This window comes from Salvelinus alpinus, chromosome 38 (assembly GCF_045679555.1).
Source record: "Salvelinus alpinus chromosome 38, SLU_Salpinus.1, whole genome shotgun sequence".
In the NCBI taxonomy this organism is placed as follows: domain Eukaryota; kingdom Metazoa; phylum Chordata; class Actinopteri; order Salmoniformes; family Salmonidae; genus Salvelinus; species Salvelinus alpinus.
Window position 1 is genome coordinate 13,277,239 of NC_092123.1, and position 27,016 is coordinate 13,304,254.

At 43.3% G+C, this 27,016-nt stretch overlaps 1 protein-coding gene and 1 long non-coding RNA gene across 2 annotated transcripts; one reads left to right on the forward strand and one right to left on the reverse strand.

Annotated features, from left to right (window-relative positions):
* Positions 1-9,707: 9,707 nt before the first annotated feature.
* On the reverse strand, positions 9,708-14,256 carry LOC139566310 (DNA ligase 4-like). The gene is made up of 3 exons (XM_071387420.1): positions 14,126-14,256; positions 13,644-13,755; positions 9,708-13,233 (listed from the first exon to the last, which is right to left on the reverse strand). Exon 3 carries the CDS (start codon positions 13,211-13,213, stop codon positions 10,469-10,471), a length of 2,745 nt encoding a protein of 914 aa, XP_071243521.1. The 5' UTR covers positions 13,214-13,233; positions 13,644-13,755; positions 14,126-14,256; the 3' UTR covers positions 9,708-10,468.
* A 317-nt stretch (positions 14,257-14,573) lies between these two features.
* On the forward strand, positions 14,574-22,325 carry LOC139566472 (uncharacterized). The gene is made up of 2 exons (XR_011673120.1): positions 14,574-15,040; positions 22,179-22,325. It is a non-coding gene; the product is annotated as an uncharacterized lncRNA (long non-coding RNA).
* The last annotated feature ends 4,691 nt before the right edge of the window (positions 22,326-27,016 follow it).

Consider the following 27,016-nt stretch of genomic DNA (forward strand, 5'->3'; position numbering starts at 1 on the left):
CAACTCAGCATTCTTTGTCCTCCAAACACGACGAGTTGAGTTTTTACCAAAAAGTTATATTTTGGTTTCATCTGACCATATGACATTCTCCCAATCTTCTTCTGGATCATCCAAATGCTCTCTAGCAAACTTCAGACGGGCCTGGACATGTACTGGCTTAAGCAGGGGGACACGTCTGGCACTGCAGGATTTGAGTCCCTGGCGGCGTAGTGTGTTACTGATGGTAGGCTTTGTTACTTTGGTCCCAGCTCTCTGCAGGTCATTCATTAGGTCCCCCCGTGTGGTTCTGGGATTTTTGCTCACCGTTCTTGTGATCATTTTGACCCCACGGGGTGAGATCTTGCGTGGAGCCCCAGATCGAGGGAGATTATCAGTGGTCTTGTATGTCTTCCATTTCCTAATAATTGCTCCCACAGTTGATTTCTTCAAACCAAGCTGCTTACCTATTGCAGATTCAGTCTTCTCAGCCTGGTGCAGGTCTACAATTTTGTTTCTGGTGTCCTTTGACAGCTCTTTGGTCTTGGCCATAGTGGAGTTTGGAGTGTGACTGTTTGAGGTTGTGGACAGGTCTTTTATACTGATAACAAGTTCAAACAGGTGCCATTAATACAGGTAACGAGTGGAGGACAGAGGAGCCTCTTAAAGAAGAAGTTACAGGTCTGTGAGAGCCAGAAATCTTGCTTGTTTGTAGGTGACCAAATACTTATTTTCCACCATAATTTGCAAATAAATTCATTAAAAACCCTACAATGTGATTTTCTGGATTTTTTTTTCTCATTTTGTCTGTCATAGTTGAAGTGTACCTATGATGACAATTACAGGCCTCTCTCATCTTTTTAAGTGGGAGAACTTGCACAATTGGTGGCTGACTAAATACTTTTTTGCCCCACTGTATCTACAATCAAGCTGGCCATGTTTGTGCAATATCCACATGTAGCTACACCTGTAGTTCTGGGATTGTACCCCAGGAAAGATCTAGCAGCAGACATAAAGAATGACGAGACGAGAAAAAACTAGCCAGTTATAGAATATCGTGTTGACAGCTGAACTGACTGAAGACCAGGCATTCAACTAGCAGTAGTTGATATAGTTTCCATGGTAACATGTCTTTACAGGATGAGATAAAACTTCAAGTTGCAAGCTACTTTCGTAGAAAGGTCTTGTAGAACGAGTGTCTCATGAAATACATTCCAGACACTGGTACTTCTTGCTATCTTGGCATAACTGTGATTTGACAGCTGTAGCTATCCCCAAGCTAAGCAAGCTAGCTGCTGTCAAGTTGGCTAAAGGTCAGCGCAGGCTTTAGCCTACACATAGAACTCAATTAGCAGATCATCTTGAGATGGAGAGTCAGTCAGAACTCAGGAGGGGAGAAGTCCTCCACTTCAAAACTTCTCTTGATAGCAAAGCTAGCCTCGCTGTCACTAAGTTACTCACTGCTGCTCTTGTTTGTTGTGATTAATAAATGGCAAAGACACACCCAAGAAATACCCACATTAAACCACACCCCAAAGACAACTCTTGTTTGGGCTTCAGTAATGGCTGCTGCATTTCTTAATGAGCACCAGAAGAAACACATGCGGAATCGGTGAGTGCAGTCAAAGATGATGTATATACTGACAAGATACATGTCTCTCCGCTCCAACAATGGGAGTCGTTGTCCACAAAGCAGCAAGACTAGCTCCCACCTATCCTTTCTCTGGATTGGTGGATATATGTATTTATTGCAATCCTTTTTTGAATATTAGATGAGGGTTGTTGACGTCCACCGCCTGTATTCAATGGAGAGAGATTCTATGCTACAAGCCTCATTCTATGAATATGCAAAGCTTCTCGAGACAACTTTGATATAAAGTGTTTTTTCTTACACTACCATTCAAAAGTGTGTCCTACACGTGTCCTACTTACACTACCGTTCAAAAGTTTGGGTTCACTAAGAAATATCCTTGTGTTTGAAAGAAAAGCTATATTTTGGTCAATTAAAATAACTTCAAATTGATCAGAAATACAGTGTAGACATTGTTAATGTTGTAAATGACTATTGTAGCTGGAAACGGCAGATATTTTATTGAATATCTACATAGGTGTACAGAGGCCCATTATCAGCAACCATCACTCCTGTGTTCCAATTGCACGTTGTGTTAGATAATCCAAGTTTATCATTTTAAAAGGCTAATTGATCATTAGAAAACCCTTTTGCAATTATGTTAGCACAGCTGAAAACTGTTGTGCTGATTTAAATAAGCTAGTTGAGTATTAAACTAGTTGAGTATCTGGAGCATCAGCATTTGTGGGTTCGAAGTGGCCAGAAACAAAGAACTTTCTTCTGAAACTCATCAGTCTATTCTTGTTCTGAGAAATGAAGGCTATTCTATGCGAGAAATTGCCAAGAAACTGAAGATTGCGTACAACGCCGTGTACTACTCCCTTCACAGAACAACGCAAACTGGCTCTAACCAGACTAGAAAGAGGAGTGGGAGGCCCCAGTGCACAACTGAGCAAGAGGACAAGTAAATTAGAGTGTCTAGTTTGAGAAACAGACGCCTCACAAGTCCTCAACTGGCAGCTTCATTAAATAGTACCCGCAAAACACCAGTCTCAACGTCAACAGTGAAGAGGCGACTCCGGGATACTGGCCTTCTAGGCAGAGTTCCTCTGTCCAGTGTCTGTGTTCTTTTGTCCATCTTAATCTTTTATTTTTATTGGCCAGTCTGACATATGGCTTTTTCTTTGCAACCCTGCCTAGAAGGCTAGCATCCCGCAGTCACCTCTTCACTGTTGACGTTGAGACTGGTGGGATGAAACTTTAAGAATGCTAATATTTAAGAATGCTAACATAGTCCTTTAGGTGGTTTGACACTTTATTACAGACAGTAATGAAGTGGGGAGAAAGGCAAATGCTAGAAACAGCAGGAAAGTTGGAAGCAGGGATTGATCCTGTTCTCAGGTGGAAAGTTGTATGTGCAGGGGTGTGTTACCACTACACCAAGGCTCTGCACAGGAAATAATAATAGTATTGGTTGATGGCAGTGGGTAACCAAATCATAGATTGCAGTCTCCTTGTACATAGACTGCTTTCAAGGTAAGGACACAAACATTTTGTATTTTGTCATTTGTGTGAACTCTATCTTCAAAATAGGTCCTGCTTGCTCCCCAGGAGGTTTGGCCATCCCTGATCTACTGTATGTTTTCCAAGTGCTGGGTGTTTGAAAATGTTCTTGTTATAACAATAATTTCTCAAAATCACCCAACCTTCAAGAAAAATATAATAAATATCAATATTCAGGTGGTTTATGTCTATTAGTTGAAGATCCTTGCCACCGTCTTACTCTACATAGACAAAATATGTGTTTATGAGTTGTGAGACCCCTTACCATCTCTGCCAAGCATGTGCACAATACTAAAAGGTGAAAAATTACATTTGATTCCTGGCGCATTTAATATCCAATGCTTATTTGTATGACTTATTCAAAACTGTCCGTGAATGGCTGCAATATTACATAGCTTCATATAATACATTTTCAAAGACACAAGTAGGCATGTCAGATTACACTGGCCAAGTTGGGAAGAAGTGGAATAATAAAATAAGTGTGAGGAATAACGGTAGTGTTCCTGCTGACAAGCACACGAATTACTGTTTATTTTGGACAATGTTAATCATGAGAATTGTTCCACTGATCAGGCGAAATGAAGTAAATAGACAATCAAATCTCCTGAAGATAAGATTACATACATCTGCCCCTACACCCTAACCAAATTATTTGTATATTCATTGTCCCTCTATGAATCAAACTTAAATTTTTCAGTTCACTACCGTTGGAAAAGCATGTCAGGTGAAGTTCGTTGAGAGAATGCCAAGAGTGTGCAAAGTTATCATCAAGGCAAAGGGTAGCTACTTTGAAGAATCTCAAATATAAAACATTTTGATTTGTTTAACACTTTTTTGGTTACTACATGATTCCATATGTGTTATTTCGTAGTTTTGATGTCTTCACTATTATTCTACAATGTAGAAAATAGTAAAAATAAAGAAAAACCCTTGAATGAGTAGGTGTGTCCAAACGTTTAACTGGTACTGTAGGTATTCAGACCCTTGCTATGAGACTCAAAAATGAGCTCAGGTGCATCCTGTTTCCATTGATCATCCTTGAGATGTTTCTACAACGTGATTAGAGTCCACCTGTGGTAAATTCCATTTTGTTGGACATGATTTAGAAAGGCACACACCAGTCTATATAAGGTCCCACAGTTGACAGTGCATGTCAGAGCAAAAACCAAGCCATGTGGTCAAAGGAATTATCCATAGAGCTCTGAGACAGGATTGTGTCGAGGCACAGATCTGGGGAATGGTTCCAAAATATTTCTGCAGCATTGAAGGTCCCCAAGAACACAGTGGCCTCCATCATTCTTAAATGGAAGAAGTTTGGAACCACCAAGACTCTCCCTAGAGCTGGCCGTCCGCCCAAACTGAGCAATCGGGGGAGAAGGGCCTTGGTCAGGGAGGTGAACAAGAACCTGTTGGTCACTGACAGAGCTCTAGAGTTCCTCCACTTGGAGTTTGCCAAAAGGCAGCTAAAGACTCTCAGACCATGAGAAACAAGATTTTCTGGTCAGATGATACCAAGATTTAACTATTTGGCCCAATGCCAAGCGTCACGTCTGGAGGAAACCTGGCACCATCCCTGCGGTTGAAAATGGTGGTGGCAGCATCATGCTTGGGGATGTTTTTCAGCAGCAGGGACTGGGAGACTAGTCAGGATCAAGGCAAAGATAAACAGAGCAAAGTACAGAGAGATCCTTGATGAAAACCTGCTCCAGAGCGCTCAGGACCTCAGACTGGGGCGAAGATTCACCTTCCACAGGACAACGACCCTAAGCACAGCCAAGACAACGCAGGAGTGGCTTCGGGACAAGTCTCTGAATGTCCTTGAGTGGCCTAGCCAGAGCTCGGACTTGAACCCAATCAAACATCTCTGGAGAGACCTGAAAATAGCTGTGCAGCGACGCTCCCCATCCAATCTGACAGAGCTTGAGAGGATCTGCAGAAAATGGGAGTATCTCCACAAATACAGGTGTGCCAAGCTTGTAGCATCATACCTAAGAAGACTCGATGCTGTAATCACTGCCAAAGGTGCTTCAACAAAGTACTGAATAGCGGGCCTGAATAAATCTAATATTTCATCATTTTTTGGGGGGGGGGCAACATTTTCTAAAACCTGTTTTTGCTTTGTCATTGTGGGGTATTGTGTGTAGATTGATGAGGGGGGAAAACCATTTTAATCCATTTTCGAATAAGGCTGTGTGACGACCCTCCCACTCTGTCTGCCGTATTCTCTCTTTGTTCTTGTTTCCTTATTAGGATGTCGGTGGGCGGAGTTGGGAGGGTCGTCAGCTACATGGGAAACACCTGGGCCCGGTGTCTCCCAGGATAAATACACCACTTCCCCATTCATGGGGGAGACTCTCTCCATGCAGACACCTTTATAGATTTTGTTGTGTTTCTTGGGTGTTTTTTTGGTTGTTTGTTTTAGCATCTTTCAACACCCTGCATTATCACATTCATGCATGCAAAACACTCACTTACACTACTGATTACTGATTACACACACCATTGTTAATTGCATTTAGGTTACTTTATTTAATAAATATATTTTGTTACTCCTTATCTCCACGTTGTCTCCCTTTTGTTACGGGCTTTGAGCCAGTTCGTGACAGCTGTAACGTAACAAAATGTGGAAAAAGTCAAGGGATCTGAATACTTTCCGAAGGCACAGTATGTAGCAATTATTAAAATAAAATGTTCCAACTAGTTTACAGTTTACTGTCGATGTGGACCCCCAAAAACTCCTAACATGCTGACCAGACCGGACACGTCGTGTGCGCGAGCGTCGCAAAATACATTTTGAAATCCATGTTATTCAATTATTGTACCCACACTGCTAACGAGCGTCTGCGATGCCAAGGGCTAAAATAGAACTCCTTTCTATTTCTGACGCAGATCACGCTGAAAGTCCTACCTCTCCCATCTTCTCATTGGTTTATAGAAGCAGGTACCCACGTGCCATCTCCTCATTGGTTATACCCACGTGGGTGATTGAAAGACGAACTGTTTTGCCGGTCGTCGTGGTAATACTATGAATGTTTAGATGCCGACCACCATATAAGTTCAAAGGTGAAAAAGCATGGAAGGAGGAGAGATGACTAGAAATGATTCGGTTGGCCGTTTTATTTGTGGATTAATTGTCGGAGTAGAGGACCTTGTGCATTTCAGGTAAAATAACAACTCAATGTTTATATCCCAGGACAAATTAGCTAGCAACAGCAAGCTAGCTAAATACGACAAAGTAGCTAGCAAGTGCAAGCTAACTAGCTAAATTGCCATACATGTTTAATGCTTTTCGACCTGTCCCCAAATTAATGTCATTGGTTCAGAGTTTGTTTTGATATTTTAACCTGCGTGTCGTGACCGCGTTTGGTGTAGGGGGACAAAATACATTCATGCACGATAGCGCACGATGATGCACGCAGCCAGTTTGGGTTCCGTGCAAGACTCAATTTAATCCCACCACACTGTTTATTTGGTTGAGAAAAAAAGCCCCCAAACACATGGCCTGCACCTCAAATGGCACCTTATTTCCTATATAGTGCACTACTTTTGACCGGAGCCTTATGGGTCCTGGTCAAAAGTAGTGCACTTTATATGGAAGAGTGCCATTTGAGACAAATCCATACACTCAACAGGGACTGGTTGGGAAGGGAACAACAACAGACATTCAGTCCCACGGTACCTCTGTGACCTTTTCTCAAAAGGGAACATCTTTGCAGAAAGCCCCAGGAGGATCCTGTTTTGGATCCTGTTTTGGAGCTCCTGTGGCTTGCCCATCTCTCTGACAGACACATCGTTCTCTTCTGGACCCATCAATAACCCCCCACGGCTCACTGATTCACTCTACTCAAAGCAGGGCCAGGCAGTGCACTCTATCTCCTCTCACTCAACAGGCATGGCAACTGGAGGTGGACTGGAAGGTACAAACATTAAAAAAAAACAGCTTACCAGCAAAGACAGACAACCATTCTTGGCTTCATTCAAGGTCATTTGTCTGCCTTTACTAATGTGCTGTTTCATGTTATGTACAGTACCAGTCAAAACTTTGGACACACCTACTCATTCCAGGGTTTTTCTTACTTTTTTACTATTTTCTACATTGTAGAATAATAGTGAAGACATCAAAACTATGAAATAACAGATGGAATCATGTACAAACTATTTTTTAGAAATCAAAATATGTAACATTTTAGATTCTTCAAAGTAGCCACCCTTTGCCTTGATTACAGCTTTGCACACTCTTGGCATTCTCTCAACCAGCTTCACCTGGAATGCTTTTCCAACAGTCTTGAAGGAGTTCCCACATATGCTGAGCACTTGTTGGCTGCTTTTCCTTCACGCTGCGGTCCAACTCATCCCAAACCATCTCAATTGGGTTGAGGTCGGGTGATTGTGGAGGCCAGGTCATCTGATGCAGCACTCCATCACTCTCCTTCTTGGTCAAATAGCCCTTACACAGCCTGGAGGTGTGTTGGGTCATTCTCCTCATCAGATCAAAGGACAGATTTCCACCGGTCTAATGTCCATTTCTTGTTTGTCTTGGCCCAAGCAAGTCTGTTCTTCTTATTGGTATACTTTAGTAGTGGTTTCTTTGCAGAAATTCGACCATAAAGCCCTGATTCACACAGTCTCCTCTGAACAGTTGATGTTGAGATGTGTCTGTTACTTGAACTTTAAGCATTTATTTGGGCTGCAATTTCTGAGGCTGGTATCTCTAATGAACTTATCCTCTGCAGCAGAGGTAACTCTGGTTCATTCTTTCCTGTGTCGGTCCTCATGAGACCCAGTTTCATCATAGCGCTTGATGGTTTTTGCGACTACACTTGAAGAAACTTTCAAAGTTCTTGAAATTCTCCTGATTGACTACCCTTTATGTCTTAAAGTAATGATGGACTGTCATTTCTCTTTGCTTATTTGAGCTGTTCTTGCCATAATATGGACTTGGTCCTTTACCAAATAGGGCTATCTTCTGTATACCACCCCTACCTTGTCACAACACAATTGATTGGTTCAAATCCATTAAGCAGGAAATAAATTTCACAAATTAACAAGGCACACCTGTTAATTGAAATGCATTCCAGGTGACTACCTTATGAAGCTGTTTGAGAATGCCAAGAATGTGCAAAGTTGTCATCCAGGCAAAGGGTGGTTACTTTGAAGAATATGAAATATAAAATATATTGTGATTTGTTTAACACTTTTTTGGTTACTACATGATTCCATGTGTTATTTCATAGTTTTGATGTCTTCACTATTATTCTACAATGTAGAAAACAGTACAAATAAATAAAAACCCTTGAATAAGTAGGTGTGTCCAAACTTTTGACTGGTACTGTTTATCTATACTGAACAAAAATATAAACGCAACATGTAAAGTGTTGGTCCCATGTTTCATGAGCTGAAATAAAAGATCCCAGAAATGTTTCATGCACACAAAAAGCTTATTACTCTAAAATGTTCTGCACAATTTTTTTCCATCCGTTAGTGAGCATTTCTCCTTGGCCAAGAAAATCCAGCCACCTGACAGCTGTGGCATATCAAGAAGCTGAATAAACAGCATGATCATTACACAGGTGCACCTTGTGGTGGGGACAATAAAAGACAATTGATGTTTTGTCACACAACACAATTCCACTGATGCCTCAAATGTTGATGGAGCGTGCTATTGGCATGCTGACAGCAGGAATGTACACCAGAGCTGTTGCCAGAGAATTTAATGGTCATTTTTCTACCATAACCCGCCCCCAACGTCATTTAAGAAACTTTGGCAGTACGTCCAACCGGCCTCACAACGCGAGACCACGTGTATGACATCGTTTTGGCGAGCGGTTTGCTGATGTCAACTGTCAAAGTTGTGAACAGAGTGCCCCATGGTGGCGGTGGGGTTATGGTATGAGCAGGCATAAGCTACGGACAAAGAACACAATTGCATTTTATCGATGGCAATTTGAATGCAGAGATACGGTGATGAGATCCTGAGGCCCATTGATCCTGAGGCTCTGATCAGGCCCTACACCCAAACAAGGGCACTGCGTTCATCCACCTCTGGCCTGCTCGCCTCCCTACCTCTGAGGAAGTACAGTTCCCGCTCAGCCCAGTCAAAACTGTTCGCTGCCCTGGCACCCCAATGGTGGAACAAACTCCCTCACGACGCCAGGTCAGCGGAGTCAATCACCACCTTCCGGAGACACCTGAAACCCCACCTCTTTAAGGAATACCTAGGATAGGATAAAGTAATCCTTCTAACCCCCCCCCTCCCCCTCAAAAGAGTTAGATGCACTATTGTAAAGTGGTTGTTCCACTGGATATCATAAGGTGAATGCACCAATTTGTAAGTCGCTCTGGATAAGAGCGTCTGCTAAATTACTTAAATGTAAATGTAAATTGTCGTGCCATTCATCCACCCCATCAACTCATACGAAATCCATAGATTAGGGCCTAATGAATTTATTTCAATTGACTGATTTTCTTATATGATAGAAATTGATAGAAATTGTTGCGTTTATATTTTTGTTCAGTATAGATGTAATTTAATTACCAGCTCTGAAGAAGGCCTTGAGGCCGATACGTAAAGCTTAATAAAGTACAGTGATACTAGGAAGAGCAGTGTGGAGGTTTCTTATTTTTTTATCTCAAATGAACAGCTTTATAAAAAATCACTTTTTCTTTCATTAAAGCCAGTTAATCTACTGAAGGTAACATTGCAACAACAGTTAAAATATTTAGATACTTGGACAATACATAAAGCAATCTTCTAATACCAATTCCCATATTTATTCAAAATATTTATTTTAGTTCCAAAACATGACAATTGAAAAGATTAACTTTAAAAAAAACAGTATAATAAAATTTGCATTAAATGAAACAAATAATTTAGTGGATAGACCAGGGTTTCCCAAACTCGGCCTCGGGACCCCAAGGGTAACACGTTTTGATTTTTGCCCTAGCACTACACAGATGATTCAAATAACCAACTAATCATCAAGCTGTGTAGTGTTAAGGCAAAAACCAAAACGTTCACCCCTTGGTGTCTCGCTGACAGTTTGGGAAATGATGGGATAGACAGTCTTCAAATATCTTAACACAATAGTCTGCATTGGAAAGGACATTAAAATAGCTTACCTCAATTACAGTAGATACACCATTAGATATAGGCCTACACTATATCCTTGAGTTCCCTTGATCCATATTCAAATGTGTAGAAAAACACTGGATAACGTTACCTTCTAATTCAGAAAACCCTTTAAAACAAACATTTATTTACACTCTAAAATGGATTAAAACAAAATATTACAATCCCAGAGATATGTCAATCATAACGTGCTTATTGTCCAGTTCTTGCATTAGATGGCTTTTTAACCATCACACTAGGTAGTCATTGTCATTCCGCAAAAACCCTGCTTTGATAGACTCTGTTACCCATGACTCTCTAACAATCTTAAACTTTTTGGTAAAGAGTCGTCTGAGGGTTCTTAAAGCCAACACTCTTGTTTCCTCCACCACTATGACATGAGAGACCCCTTCCTCGAGCTTCTGCACTACTGTCCCTCCGTGGAAGCGGAATTCCAGAGCCCGTGTGTCCAGACAAGTTGCTGGTACGATGCTTTTAGGGTCTCCTATGTCTGCGTATCTGTCCATGTAGACCCTGAAAGGTCTGAACATGCTAGTGGGGAGGTCGTCCCAGCTGTAGCGTTCCTCCAACTTAGCGATGCACTGTGCCGTCAAAGTGTCCGCTCTGCCAATCCGACCGAAGACTTCCCTCAGCTGCTGCTCGTCCGTGTCCACGAAGTAGCTGTCTCCGTAGCAGTCGTATTCCTTGGCAAAGTGCTCCTTGGTGGAGGGCGACATGTGTATCATGTGACATGGTTGCCATGGCACCACCTGCTTCCTGTCTAGGCACTCCAGCAGCCAGGCAGCCCACACCACGTCGTGCTGGTCTGAAGAGATAAGGTTCTTCACACGCATGTTCTCCACAGCGGCAATCACACAGTAGGTGTCCGGTCCCGGGTTCTGGACTACAATACCGCCACATCGGGCCACTGCTTTCTCCAGCTCCGCCTTGGGGTGCGCCTCGTTGCCATTCATCACGCAGAACTCCACGTCCTCGAACATGTCTGTCTCCTTGGTGACGCCAGATAGGTCCTGGGACTTGAAGTGGTCGATGACGCCGACAGCTTTCTTGGGCTTGGCCGCTGCCGGCAACTTGCGCTTCTTCTTTTCAGGCCCGTCATTGTCATTGATGCGGAGGTGGCGCGAGAACAACTTCCCGGACGCCTTGTTGCGAAACTGATCGAGCTCAGCTAGGGTCATGCACTGGTGCCACTCTTTGTCCTCCCGGATCTTCTCGATCCTGGGGAAGCGTAACGTGCAGTTGGTTTTGTACATGTCACTACTGACTATTTCTGCTGCCTTCACCTGGATGATGACCGAGTTGCACGGGTCAATGTAGACTTCCGGTCTCTCCGTCCCACACAGAATGGAGGCCGGAGGGTCGTTCTTCCGGTAGACTTTCCAGTGCTTGGCCAGCTTCAGCCCCAAGTCATACAGCTCCTTCATGGTGTAGCCGGAACCGATGCGACAGAGCGTGTGGAAGACAGAGGGTTTCTCTCCAGGCTTCGGAGCTTCGGCCACCGCAACGAGGAAATGAGACATCATGCCACCTCGCCTTCCTTTTCCCCAGTAGCCTCCGACAATCAACAGGTCGAGCTCATCCATCAAGCCATCAACGTACTCCGGCTTTATCTTGAGCCAGCCCTCACCTCGCTTATCGGGCTTGTAGACGGATGAGGGATCTTTCACCATGATGCCCTCTTCCCTGTTGTCAATGGCTTCGTTGAGGGCGTTCACCACCTCTTGCATAGTTTTGGCCTCCGTTTTCGGCACCACGTGTATCCTCCCTTTAACAGGAGTGAAGACAGTCTGAAGGTTGTCGTGGCGCACCTTCAACGTCTCGTTGCCAAACTTGTGGTCGTTCACAAGAAGTACATCGAAAACGCAAAAGCACGTCTGCAGCTCGGAGTCATCCACTAGCCTCTTGATGTCAAACTTGCTTCCTTTTTGCATGAAGGTGTCGGCAGTGGGGTTGTACGCCATCATCTCCCCATCCAGGATGCATTTGACTACGTGGGGCTTGAAGACATTGTGGATGAAAGGTGTCAGGGAGCCCTCTAGCGGCGATGCACCAAACTGCTGGGTGTACTCGAAGGAGTTCCGTGTGAAGTACTTGTAGACGTCGCCATCCTTGTGCAGCTGGATGCGCTCTCCATCCAGCTTGGTCTCTATGAAGAAGGTGCTGTTGCCCATCTGCTTCTCCACCTGGCGCATATTGGCCATGGCGGCCAGCATAGGTTTGAAGGCAAAGAACAGGCCAATGGACACTTCGCTGAGGGACACAGAGGGGTCGTGGAGCTGCCGGCACACCTTGTTTAGGTCTGTGGTGAAGTTATAGAGCTCGGCCGCATCTAAGTGGAACACCTGGAGTACGGTCTCTTTGCTGACCCCCAGCTTCATGTCCTTCAGGATCATGCGGATAAGCCACTTCTGCTCCAGTGCCGTGCTCTGGGTGATAAGATGCAGCAGGCTCTTCTTCACCAGGTCCTTCTGCTTACCGGCATTGTTGATGGCCACCGAGTCCAGAAAGTCGTTGACTTCTCTGATGGTGAGGTTTCCCTGGCTTGTGCAGCGTTTCTTCAACACAAAGTAGGTCATAAGAGCGAAGTCTCCCGCCTCCCCCTGAGATGTGGTGGGGGTGCGGTAATTCAACAGTTTGTTGGCTTCTGGTCCATTCTTGGGGAGACCCAAGACGTCTATGTAGAGCTTGGCTAACATACTCTCTTTAATGCCATAGGCCATACGCTCCCTTTCGAACGAGGGGACTATGAGACGCATGGCCGGGTAGAAAGAGTCTGTGGTGGTAGGGTTGTCTTTGTGGAGGGCCGCATGGAACTTCCTCCAGGAGTCTATGAAGTCACGGAGAAACTTTGATTTGTCTGGTCGGAGTTTGGTCTTCTGTATTTTTTCAAGCGTGGTGCACAGGTGAAGAAATGGAACTTGAGCAGCAACAGAGCTCTGGGGAGCAGCAGCTTCGCCTTTTGAGGTTCCCTCCATTGTAAAAGCTTTAAAAAAAACTAAAAAAGAACAAACATTAATGACCCATAGATTCTAAGGGATGCTCTTAGTTTTCATCCAGGTGTTTAGGTAATTGTTATATTGATATAAAAATATGATCATGTACTTTAGTAAGTAGTGTTCTACAGTGACTACTTCATTTGCAACATACAGTGCTGGAGCCTGTCCATTATATGCAGCACAGTACATTGAGTATAACAACATTTCCCAAATGACTCACAGTTCCGTAGCTAATGACTACTCAGTAAACAAAACATAACTTGAGAATAATGTGTTTTAAAAAATCTGTATGACCTAATCCGTCACACCAGCCACATGTTTAGAAACTAGTTAGCGAGAATGTACACTATACAATGCATAGCCTGAATACTTATTGAAAACAACATCTCAAGTTAGCTACCTATCTTACCTCAAAGCAACCAGCCAACTAGTCAGTGTCTTGCAACTCTTTGGGGATCCCTCCTCTACAACATGCTGTGACATGCTCGGGTTATGACTGCATCATACATTTCCTGACGAACCTGAAACAAACCAGAGAGTCGTTGAGCACTTGAATGCTAAACACAGCTAGTTAGCGTTGTTGTGCCAGAGGTTGTGCAATGGTGCATGGTTATGCAGTTGGGGCCACTTCGGTAAACTATGCTAGCTAGCATGCAATCTATAGGCACAGCTGTTAGATTATTTATTATTTGCCTTTATTTAACTAGGCAAGTCAGTTAAGAACAAATTCTTATTTTCAATGACGGCCGAAGGAACAGTGTGTTAACTGCCTTGTTCAGGGGCAGAACGACATATTTGTACCTTGTCACCTCAGATACTAACGTTAGATACATTAATGTTGTCATGTTGTATGATGCGATTTCAAATTCAACAAATAACGTATCAAATTACCTGATTACTTCTTCTCGGTCTCAAAACATAAACATAGCCGTTTTTGATTATTATTTACTATCTGTTATATTAGTTTCTAAAAAACACTTCCTTGTTCACAAAGCGGAAATCGTCAGCCACGTAAAACGTTCAGTCGGAAACAAAACAAGTAATGGATCTGTGGAAAAGCAATTCTTTCATACGTCGGGAGAGGGCGCCAGATACATGTAAAAAGAAAAATGTGTCAAACCACAGCTGGATGAAGGAGTAGCATAAATTAGATGTTAGCGCAGTGCTAATTAGAATGCCCTTTATTTTGTGTCCAACTTTTTTTTTTATATATAAAAAGGTGATAGGATAACATTCATTTTATCAATGTTTCTGTAAAACATTTAATTTTGATACACATTAATTGATGCAGATACAGCACAAGGTCACAATACCTTTGGTTACATGTGTAACAGGGTTGGTTATGTTTCCACTTGCCTCTAAAGAAATGTGTATTTGATGTTCAAGCATTCTTATTGGTTAGTTCAACTCTGATGACAATAAGGGGGGTTGTGATTGGCCCCGCTTGCAGATAGGGGGAGATCGCGAACGTCAGGTCTTCCCAGTATGAAAATGTGATGCAAGGGGTAGGTCAAGTTCTGAATACTGTTTTCTATTTTCTATTTTACAATGTGTACAAGTTTGCTGTACGTTACTGATTTTATACATGTGTGGGTATATGGTACCTGTTAGGGATTGAAGGGCTTTCTGGGATGTGCTTTGGCATATGATTGCTGTAAATAATTGTGTTAGCTAGCATACACCGATGTCATGGTCACATAAGCCACGGCTAACACAGTTGTCTTCGTGCTACAGATTTTGCCATCGACAGCCATCAACACTGTTAAGCCCTGCACAACTAACGTGCTGTTTCCCATTTAACAACAGGTATTTACACATGTTATATTTTGTATTGTATTTTTGTATTTTGTTGGCCCAGTATGAAAATGTGATGCAAGGGATTTTGCCATCGACAGCCATCAACACTGTTAAGCCCTGCACAACTAACGTGCTGTTTCCCATTTAACAACAGAAATAAATGATGCTCAACTGGGACTACTGGCCGAAGTTATTTATTTTGTGAAAACACAACGCATGGAGAGTACATTATACATCTGTTACACATGCAGAAAAATAATCATTAAGCAATATTCATTTTGTAAACACACCTCTATTATAGCTTTGAATTTGATCAAACTCATGTTCCAATGTCCATAAAAATGGGTTAAGTCATTTAAGTCCTGACACAGTATGCTACACACACACACAAACCTCACGGCTGTATTAAACTATATAGTCTGGAAATTCATACAAATTCCTCACTGTGCACTGCCCTGAACATAACACACAATGTAGGCCTACAAACAACCTTGCCACATGTCAACCAACAGATTTACTTGAGGTCAAGAGTCCCTGGACCAAGCAAAACATTATTTTACGCTGCTGCTACTCTCTGTTTTTTTTATCTATACATAGTCACTTTAACTCTACCTACATGTACATACTGCCTCAATTACCTCGACTAACCGGTGCCCCCGCACATTGACTGTTAACCGGTACCCCCTGTATATAGCCACACTATTGTTATTTTACTGCTGCTCTTTAATTACTTGTTACTTTTATTTAAATGTTTTACTTATCTATTTTTTACATAACACTTATTTTTCTTAAAACTGCATTGTTGGTTAAGGGCTTGTAAGTAAGCATTTCACTGTAAGGTCTACCTGTTGTATTAGGCACATGTGACAAATACAATTTCATTTGAAACTATGAAATAACACATATGGAATCATGTACTGTAGTAGCCAAAAAAGTGTTAAATCAAAATACATTTTATATTTGAGATTCTTCAAAATAACCACCCTTTGCCTTGATGACAGCTTTGCACACTCTTGGCATTATCTCAACCAGTTTCATGAGGTAGTCACCTGAAATGCATTTCAATTAACAGGTGTGCCTTGTCAGCAGTTGACTTTTATTGTCCCCAGCACAAGATGCACCTCTGTAATGATCATGCTGTTTAATCAGCTTCTTGATATGCCACACCTGTCAGGTGGCTGGATTATCTTGGCCAAGGAGAAATGCTCACTAACAGGGATGGATTTTTTTATTTTTATAGAAATTAGTTTTTTGTGCGTATGAAACATTTCTTGGATCTTTTATTTCAGCTCATGAAACATGGGACCAACACTTTACATGTTGCGTTTATATTTTTGTTCAGTATAGATAGACAGTACCAGTCAAAAGTTTGGACACCTACTCATTCAAGGGTTTTTATTTATTTGTACTGTTTTCTACATTATAGAATAATAGTGAAGACATCATAATTACGAAATAACACATGGAATCATGTAGTAACCAAAAAAGTGTTAAACAAATCACAATATATTTTATATTTCATATTCTTCAAAGTAGCCACCCTTTGCCTTGATGACAGCTTTGCACATTTTTGGCATTCTCTCAAACAGCTTCATGAGGTAGTCACCTGGAATGCATTTCAATTAACAAGTGTGCCTTGTTAAAAGTTAATTTGTGAAATGTATTTCGTGCTTAATGGATTTGAACCAATCAGTTGTGTTGTGACAATGTAGGGGTGGTATACAGAAGATAGCCCTATTTGGTAAAAGACCAAGTCCATATTATGGCAAGAACAGCTCAAATAAGCAAAGAGAAATGACAGTCCATCATTACGTTAAGACATGAAGGTCAGTCAATCAGGAGAATTTCAAGAACTTTAAAAGATTCTTCGAGTGCAGTCGCAAAAACCATCAAGCGCTGTGATGAAACTGGCTCTCATGAGGACCGCCACAGGAAAGGAAGACCCAGAGTTACCTCTGCTGCAGAGGATAATTTCATTAGAGTTACCAGCCTCAGAAATTGCAGCCCAAATAAATGCTTCACGGAGTTCAAGTAACAGACACATCTCCACTGTTCAGAGAATCAGTTCTTCTTGTTTGAATTGCTGCAAAGAAACGACTACTAAAGGACACCAATAATAAGAAGAGACTTGTTTGGGCCAAGGAACACAAGCAATGGACATTAAACTGGTGGAAATCTGTCCTTTGGTCGCATGAGTCCAAATTAGAGATTTTTGGTTCCAACAGCAATATCTTTGAGAGACGCAGAGTAGGTGAACGGATTATATCCGCATGTGTGGTTCCCACCGTGAAGCGTGGAGGAGGAGGTGTTATGGTGTGGGGGTGCTTTGCTGGTGACAATGTCAGTGATTTATTTAGAATTCAAGGCACACGTAACCAGCATGGCTACCACATCATTCTGCAGTGATACGCCATCCCTTCTGGTTTGCGCTTCATGGGACTATCATTTGTTTTTCAATAGGACAGTGACCCAAAACACACCTCCAGGTTGTGTAAGAGCTATTTGACCAAGAAGGAGAGTGAGGGAGTGCTGCATCAGATGGCCTGGCCTCCACAATCACCCGAACTCAACCCAATTGAGATGGTTTGGGATGAGTTGGACCGCAGCGTGAAGGAAAAGCAGCCAACAAGTGCTCAGTATATGTGGGAATTCCTTCAAGACTGTTGGAAAAGCATTCCAGGTGAAGCTGGTTGAGAGAATGCCAAGAGTGTGCAAATCTGTCATTAAGGCAAAGGGTGGCTACTTTGAAGAATCTAAAATAGAAAATATATTTTGGTTTGTTTAACAATTTTTTGATTACTACATGATTCCATGTGTTATTTCTTAGTTTTGATGTCTTCATTATTATTCTACAATGTAGAAAATAGTAAAAATAAAGAAAAACCCTTGAATGAGTAGGTGTGTCCAAACTTTTGACTGGTAATGTAGTTTAACCAGCGACCAATATATCTATAAAGAGACGAGCAGGATCTTCACTCCATTTAATTATAATATAATAATTATTATAGGGTGTGCAGTGGATGCAGAGGCACTCGTAGGTAATACCCTGACACTGATAGAAAGTCAGATATTGTTTCGTACTCCTAATGGTTAAGGTAATTATTCGGGGTAGGGCAATCTGATCCTAGATCTGTGCTTAGGGGGCAACTTGTACCTCTGAAGTAGGTTGTCTGGTTTGCAATAATCTTTGCCCACTAGGGGGCCTCCTCTCTCTCTACATGCTAGAAAGAGAGAGAGGGAGGGGTAGGGAGAGCGAGAGAGCCGCACATCCTGAGTCACCTCACAGACAGAGTTGTTTATATCCAGTTCTGCTGCTGCTGCAGTAGTGGAGACAGCCAGGAAGAGATGGAGCCGCAGGACAGAGAACACAAACACACACTCCACGCTGGTTTATCGTAGGGGCACATGGCTCATTTATACAGTAGAGCAGATGCCTGACAGGGATATAGGCCTATACAAATCAAATGTATTTATATAGCCCTTCTTACATCAGCTGATATTTCAAAGTGCTGTACAGAAACCCAGCCTAAAACCCCAAACAGCAAGCAATGCAGGTGTCGAAGCACGGTGGCTAGGAAAAACTCCCTAGAAAGGCCAAAACCTAGGAAGAAACCTAGAGAGGAACCAGGCTATGGGGGGTGGCCAGTCCTCTTCTGGCTGTGCCGGGTGGAGATTATAACAGAACACAATGGTCTGCTTTCATGAAAAGCTTGAGCCAAACCAACATCCGCAGTCAGCCATAGCATAGGTCTCACTTTACACAGTAGGACTGCAGAGTTAGCCAGGTTCATAACAGCGGTTGCGTAACAGTGCTCTATGTGCCACAGTCAGAGAGCGAGGTAGAGCGAGTGCCGACCTAGAAGATGGTAAACAAGTGACGTCAGCTGCTGCTGCCGATGTCGTGGCATGCTTCTGCTCGCTCCAGGGTGAGAGGGGGGAATGCAGGATAGGATTTGAAGGGGTATGTTGGAGGGGGGGGGGGGGGGGGGGTAGTATCATCTGGGAGTGGCAGGTTTGTACTGCTCATCCTTCATAGAGGTACAGTATATGGATATGGAACATATTTGGATTTTGACTTAACTGTAATTAAGCTTCTACTGTGACTGTTATGGTTCCAATACCAGGGGCAGTATTTATCAATTCTCGATCAGCACTCCTACTCTGAGACGCTTTATGAATACGGCCCTGCTGCAGTAATTATATCCCAGAAACAATGATGATGATCCATCTCTCATTAAAACTGTTGCAGAAAACAAGTGCCAGAGACAAGTTAAACAAAACAAAGTCACAGACAAACACAAAAGTCCACAGACAAAAATTCCATCAAACCACATGGCAGTATTTTACAGTAGCGTATAAGAATTACATTTTGGGGCCCACTTTTGGGCGTATTTTCGTCTAGCCTTTTTTTTTTTTTTTTGCCTCTACTAAATTTAGATTGACCTCCACACAATCTCTCTTTCTGTGTGTGTGTTTGTGCATGCGTGTCAGCATCACTTTTGATCTCCTTGTCATTACACCAGATCATCTACAGATGTAGGATCTTAATTTGATCACCCTGTTGCAGGATAACTGTTCTGCAATTAAGTGTATTTGAGGTTTAAAAAGGCTTCTGAAGTTTGCAATTTCAACTTAAAAAATATCCCTTACAAGAAATGTATCAACCGCTACAAAAATGTACATTAGTTATAATCAACATAATAATTCACATTTCCTGTTGCTGCAGGATAATCATCCTGCTGTAGCAAACTGGTTCAAATTAAGATCTTACATCTGTATCTAGTCTGCTGTCTACCCAATGTGAATTTCAAAGCTCACTTTCTCTCTCCCGCTCACATTCACAAGTGTTCGACACTGGACATGATGCTATTTGTAATTTGAATTGTACAGCACCCTGTGGTTACATCACACGGCTGGCTGGCGCGTGACTAAACAGAGAGAGATCAACAGGTCAACAGGGTGGCCAGCTCTCCACTGACTCCCGCATTGACCTTTGACCTGTTGGCTTATGGCAAGGGATAACAGTCCGGACGGGAGTGGATGGGGGTGGACCAGATGGACGGACTTCACTCTGTGGGAACGCACAGATGGACTACTACTCCACACTAGACGGTTCAATGAGAGTGCTGGTGTCCATCCACAAGCATAGCGTTATATTGATACCAGGAAATGGAAGACATTTACGATCACGCTGGGTATTGCCCAATAATGACCTACTCTACCATGTCATTGAGCGGGTGGGTCGCAATAGCCATGTAGCAATTAAGAGCGTTGGCCAGTAACCAAAAGGTCGCTGGTTTGAATCCAGGAGCCAATTGGGTAAAAAAATATATAAAAAATATTGAGCAAGGCACTTAACCCTAATTCACTAGTATTTTTCATGAGTGGGGTCTATAGGGCTCTGTTCAAAAGTAGTGTGCTAGGGAATATGGTGCCATTTGGGACACAGCCATGGTATTTTTACCCCTTCCTGTAAGTCGTTCTGGATAAGAGTGTCTGCTAAAAAATGTATGTTGTTTTCTTGGTATTGGAGAGGATTCCTGTTTACCCTTACTCCCTAAGGATATATCACCAGTCAAGAGATAAGGTGGTTTAATGGTGGTTTGTACATACGCTGTTACATTCAAGGACCAGGGGTGGAATTTCAAAATTTTGACTGTGACTTTTTCCCCCTATACCTTTTCAGGCCTCTGGGATTTGTGGTGGGAACTGAGAACAACTGAGCACATTACAACACACAGTGGAACTTGTCCCATTCCTTGTTCCAGTCACCACAACCATGGACATGAGGTCACACGACACCTCCCTCTTATGCAACCTACCCAAGATATCACAGGCTCTCCTTAAAGAGTTGCCTGACGAATCAAAGTGAATTCTTCCACTGCTCTATGTTCGCTACATAGATCAGTCTGAAACTGCCATCATTGAAGTCGTTTGTGTTGACGTCAAAATAAGGGGTATTGTACAAAACAAAGTAACAGCGATTGGAAGGAGGCTCTGGTACAAAAAACAAACATATAAAATTAAAGTACAAGGGGTAAAAATACCATGGGTGTGTCCCAAATGGCACCATATTCCCTAGCACACTACTTTTGAACAGAGCACTATAGACCCCACTCATGAAAAATACTAGTGAATTACTACACAAAACCAACTACTACACAAAACCTATTTGAGCAGAAGTGACTACGTAGTGAACGTGTAGTTTATGCACTACTCAAGAAACACAAGTAGAGTTGTGTCGTGTTCAGTGGGAAAACAGTAGTGTTTCCTGTAGTAATCAGGTAGAGATTTTGACTACATGGTAGTGAATAAGTAGTCACTACACTAGAGCCAGACTACCAGCGTTTCGCGACCACAGAAGAAGTCAAAACTGGAAGTAGTTGTTAGCTAACTATAATCATCTTCCAAACTTTGTAATGCTCCCTTTCATAGCCCTTGTGCTGGCACCATCTGTAAGTTTAACATTCTTTTATGGTTTATGAATACATTCATGTCGTTGTTTAGTCTTTTTATATAACTTTTTACCACATCTAAAAGATTGCTAGCCAAAACGGTCTTGTGTTTAGCCTAGCTGTTTGCTAGCCCCATTGAAATGTAGCTATGTAGACTGATTTCATCATGCTTGCAAGGACCGACACAGGAGATGCGAAGCAGGTATGGGGAGGCAAACGTTTAATCGGGAACAGACATGAAACAAAACAGGAACAGCGTCAGCACACGGGTATACAAGGACATGTGAACATTAATGCTGAAGCAGGGAACAGAGCGGGGAACCAGACAGATATAGGGGAGGAAATGACAGAGGTGATTGAGTCCAGGTGAGTCCAATAATCGCTGATGCGCGTGACAGGAGGGAAGGCAGGTGTGTGTAAAGATGGTGGCAGGAGTGCGCAATGCTGGGGAGCCTGGCGCCTTCGAGCGCCAGGGAGGGGGAGCGGGAGTATGTTCATATTAGTATACTTACTCATTCTACTTACCTCTTTTGACATGTTGCCAAGGAGGCCCTCGAAATAAGAATACCGGAGGCCATTGTTGGCAAGATTAACATTGTTTATCAAATGTTTTTCTGGGTTGTCTTGTGTGACCTCTGTTGATAATGGCTCATAATTTGTTGCCTCTTGTGCTTGTCTTCATTTTCTAAAAGGATACTGTGGTGGAGAAATGTTGCCGCAAAAACAAAAAAGAGGATCTGAAGATAGTTCAATCAAAGCTGAAGAAGACAAGGTCTAAAAGGGATTAACATAAGTGTAAATATGTAATATGTATTTAATAAAAACAAAATCTCAATTAAGTTTGTATTAGCTTAGTATTTATTGTTTGATTATACAGTTAGAAACTTGAGGAAATAACATGTGCACTAGTCTAGTAGTGACAGTAGGGAAACAAGAAGATGAGTAGTAAATGTGTCAGTTTTCAATATTAATTCAAAAGGATCAGGAGCAGTTCAGCAGTGACACAACACTATACACACAAATGGCAGTAGTAATTCAATAGGGATTGAGTAGGCATACAGCATGTAGGAACTGTGTAGGTATGTGTAGGTTTTTATGAGGGCACATGGCGAGACCCAAATGTAGACACAGGAGGCAGATGGTTGAGCTCCGATATTTATTACACCAAAAGGGGTAGGCAAACGGCAGGTCGGGGACAGGCGAGAGTTCATAAACCAGGTCCAAACAGTACCAGGCGATAGGCAGTCTCGAGGTCAGAACAGGCAGAGAGGTCAGGCAGGCAGATTCGGCATCAGGACAGGCAAGGGTCAAAACCAGGAGGGCTAGGAAAAAACAGAGACTGGGAAAAATACGAGCCAGGAGAAACGCTGGTTGACTTGGCAAAACAAGACGAACTGGCACAGAGAGACAGGAAACACAGGGATAAATACACCGGGCACTAATAAACAGGAGACACCTGGAGGTGGGTAGAGACAATCACCAAGACAGGTGAAACAGATCAGGGTGTGACAGTTTTAGGTAGTAGATACCAACAACAGTAGTTACACAGTAGTCATTAAGGGAGAATGGAAATAAATAGGAAATACATAGTGTTCACCAGTAGTGAAGCATCCCAATGTATCACTCATTACTACTTAAATTACTACATAAACCACTTCCGGTTTATTACACATCTCAATAGCAATCAAGTAGTAAAACCAGTAGGTTTTGTGTAGATCTTGTGTAGTAGTGATGAGTAGTAATTCAGTAGTACTTTTTCATGAGGGTCAAAAGTAATGTAGTACATATGGAATAAGATGCCATTTGGGACACAGTCCTTGAGTAAACAGACCAGGTGGATATTTGGGTTGTTAGAGGATGGAGGTTAAATTCAGAAGACATTGTCTTGTAATTGTTATCTAGTCCTGTCACTTGATTTAGAGTCTCTCATAAAATAGCTGGTGTGTATTTTGTGGTCTTGATGCATGGTGCGCATAATGTGACCGGCTGGGTTTTGAACCCAGGTTGTCTGTGCACCAGAAGACAGTTTTAGCCCGCTAAGCTAAAGCATGGGCATTAGTTTGGGGAGTCAATACTAGTCTCAGGCAAGTTATATGTAGTGTGTAGGAATATATATGTAGTGTGATTAGGGAATGTACACCAGGTGTGCGGGGAAACAAGACAAAACACATGGAACAATGAAAAGTGGAGCGGCGATGGCTAGAAGACCGATGACGTCGACCGCCGAACGCCGCCCGAACAAGGACAGGAGCCGACTTCGGCTCCACCGCAGGAGCCTTGGTCTGACTCTGATGCCACGGCGACAGAACCGGCTGGTACCCCAATACGCACTGGAAGGGGGAGATGTTGGTGGAGGAGCGAGTTCTGCGCCATCTCTGCCCAGGGCACGAACGCCGCCCACTCCCCCGGCCGGTCCTGGCAATAAGACCGCAGAAACCTGCCCACATCCTGGTTCACTCTCTCCACCTGCCCATTACCCTCGGGGTAAAAACCTGAGGTAAGACTGATCGAGACCCCCAGACGTTCCATGAACGCCCTCCAAACTCTCGAAGTGACCTCGATCAGACACTACATCGTCAGGCACCCCGTAGTGCCGGAAGAAGTGTGTAAACAAGGCCTCCGCAGTCTGTAGGGCCGTAGGGAGACTGGGCAGAGGGAGGAGACGACAGGACCAGGATCGTGGTGTTTCCCTGTGAGGGAGGAAGATCGGTCAGAAAATCCACCGACAGGTGTGATCAAGGCCGTTGTGGAACGGGTAAGGGATGTAGCTTCCCTCTGGGCAGGTGTCTAGGAGCCTTACACTGGGCGCAAACCAAGCAGGAGGAAACATAAACCCTCACGTCCTTTGCCAAGGTAGGCCACCAGTACTTCCCATATAATTTCCCCTGCCTCAGGTGGAAGAGACGTTCATCGAAGTGGTCCAACGCCGCATCTACTTCTCCCCACATGGCATTTGCCCACTCCAGAGCTCTCCCCGAGAGGCGCGAGACGAGGGCGGACACCCTCTCCCTTCCCAAGGGAGCCGGGTGAACGGTGGCCAGGTAAAGGTCCAGCTGTAATAGGAACCCCTGGCACCGTGCTGCCGTCCCATCATACTCCCTGGGAAGGGAGAGACGCATCCCACTGGGACCGGGTACAGGAGGGACGGGTAGTGGTAACCCCGGTTGTGCTGGTCGAGGCCTGGTCCATGGTCTGGACAACGCGATCCATCGTGGCGCCGAGATGTTGCAGCATCGCCGAGTGTTCTCGGACGCGCTCCTCGACCCCTCGGACCGGGGTACCTGCTCCTGCTGACTCCATGGTTAGGTGTGGAATTCTGTCAGGTTGTGCTCTACTGGTATGAAATTCAGGTGCAGGAGAGCAGAGAGTTGTGATCAGGCGCACACTTTATTTGGCAAAGGCAACAACAGACGGACGCAACTGCGTCAAAAAAAACTCCAGCCAGTGGCAAAAGTGAAAAGCGCGACATCAGTCACAATGATGCAAATGTTTAACCATTAAACATACTATGGGTTAAACACGGTACCCAGGGAAATAACTAGCCTGGCGCGTCACACAAAACACTTAACAAAACAATTCCACACAAAGACCTGGGGGGAACATAGGGAATATATATGTAGTGTGATTAGGGAATGTAAACAAGGTGTGCGGGGAAACAAGACAAAACACTTGGAACAATGAAAAGTGGAGAGGCGATGGCTAGAAGACCGGTGACGTCAACCGCCGAACGCCGCCCGAACAAGGAGAGGGGCCGACTTCGGCGGAAGTCCTGACAGTTTTCCTTTTCCAATTGCAATGCCATTGAAGGCATATATTTCCCTCAGCAAATGTCTTGTTTTAGAAGACTTTATTTCAATGTGCCCATCCAATATGCATCAGTTGAGATATCCATCACAGTGAGTTAGTTAGCAAACATGGTCTAGCCACTCTAGACGTGAAATGCAGATGAATGAATGTTAAATCTATTCAGTTCTTACATCTGTTATAGACCTGGCCAATCAAGTGTGACCTGTGACTGCAGTGTAATCAATTAAAAAACAAACCGACCTGGGAACCTTAGTTTAGCATTTAATCAGTTTAACTCAATGGGGAAGCTCCTAGCCTCTGGGAATTAAATAAAACATTTGGGGAATTGAAGATCTGCTTGCAAATGGGCACACAGTCCCCATTTTGTAGGAGTATTTAATTTTTCTGTGAGCCGCTTTCCCATGATCATACCTTAAGCTTTTTTTATTTATTTTTTTATTTCACCTTTATTTAACTAGGTAAGCTAGTTGAGAACAAGTTCTCATTTACAACTACTACCTGGCCTAGATAAAGCAAAGCAGTGCGACAGAAACAACACAGAGTTACACATGGGATAAACAAGCGTACAGTCAATAACACAATAGAAAAAAAAGAAAGTCTATATATAGTGTGTGCAAAGGGCATGAGGAGGTAAGGCAAATAGGCCATAGTAGCAAAGTAATTACAATTTAGCAGATTAACACTGGAGTGATAGATGATGATGAGCAGATGATGGTGTGTAAGTAGTGATAATATTTAAAGTTAGTGAGGGAAATGTAAGTCTCCAGATTTCAGCGATTTTTGCAATTCGTTCCAGTCACTGCCAGCAGAGAACTGGAAGGAAAGGCGTCCAAAGTAGGTGTTGGCTTTGGAGATGACCAGTGAGATATACCTGCTGGAGCACATGATGTTGGGTGTGGGTGTTGTTATCGTGACCAGTGAGCTTAGATACGACGGAGCTTTACCTAGCATAGCCTTATAGATGACCTGGAGCCATTGGGTGTGGCGACGAATATGTAGCGAGGACCAGCCGACTAGAGCATACAGGTCGCAGTGATAGGTGGTATAAGGCGCTTTGGTAACAAAACTGATGGCACTGTGATAGACTGCATCCAATTTGCTGAGTAGAGTATTGGAAGCTATTTTGCAGATGACATCGCCGAAGTCGAGGATCGGTAGGAGAGTCAGTTTTACGAGGGTATGTTTGGCGGCATGAGTGAAGGAGGCTTTGTTGCGAAATAGAAAGCCGATTCTAGATTTGATTTTGGATTGGGGATGTTTGATATGAGTCTGGAAGGAGAGTTTAAAGTCTAGCAAGACACCTAGGTATTTGTAGTTGTCCACGTATTCTAGGTCAGAACCATCCAGAGTAGTGATGCTAGTCAGGCGGGCGGGTGCGGGCAGCGAACGGTTGAAAAGCATGCATTTGGTTTTGCTAGCGTTTAAGAGCAGTTGGAGGCCACAGAAGGAGTGTTGTATGGCATTGAAGCTCATTTGGAGGTTAGTCAACACAGTGTCCAAAGAAGGGCCAGATGTATACAGAATGGTGTCGTCTGCGTAGAGGTGGATCAGGGAATCACCCTGCTCATCCGCGGCAGCCCCAATCTGAAACGCTTGGCGCGCTTCTCAACCCAATTAGTTGGTAAAGACCTTTAGAGTCTGTTAATCTGTAAACAAACATAGCAAGCCATTCATATAACTCAACTAGGAAGCAAGCATATATCTAGTTCCATTCCTGTTACAC

Excerpts from the sequence above, each read along its gene's own strand:
- LOC139566310 (XM_071387420.1), bottom strand. The coding sequence starts at position 13,213 with ATGGAGGGAACCTCAAAAGGCGAAGCTGCTGCTCCCCAGAGCTCTGTT.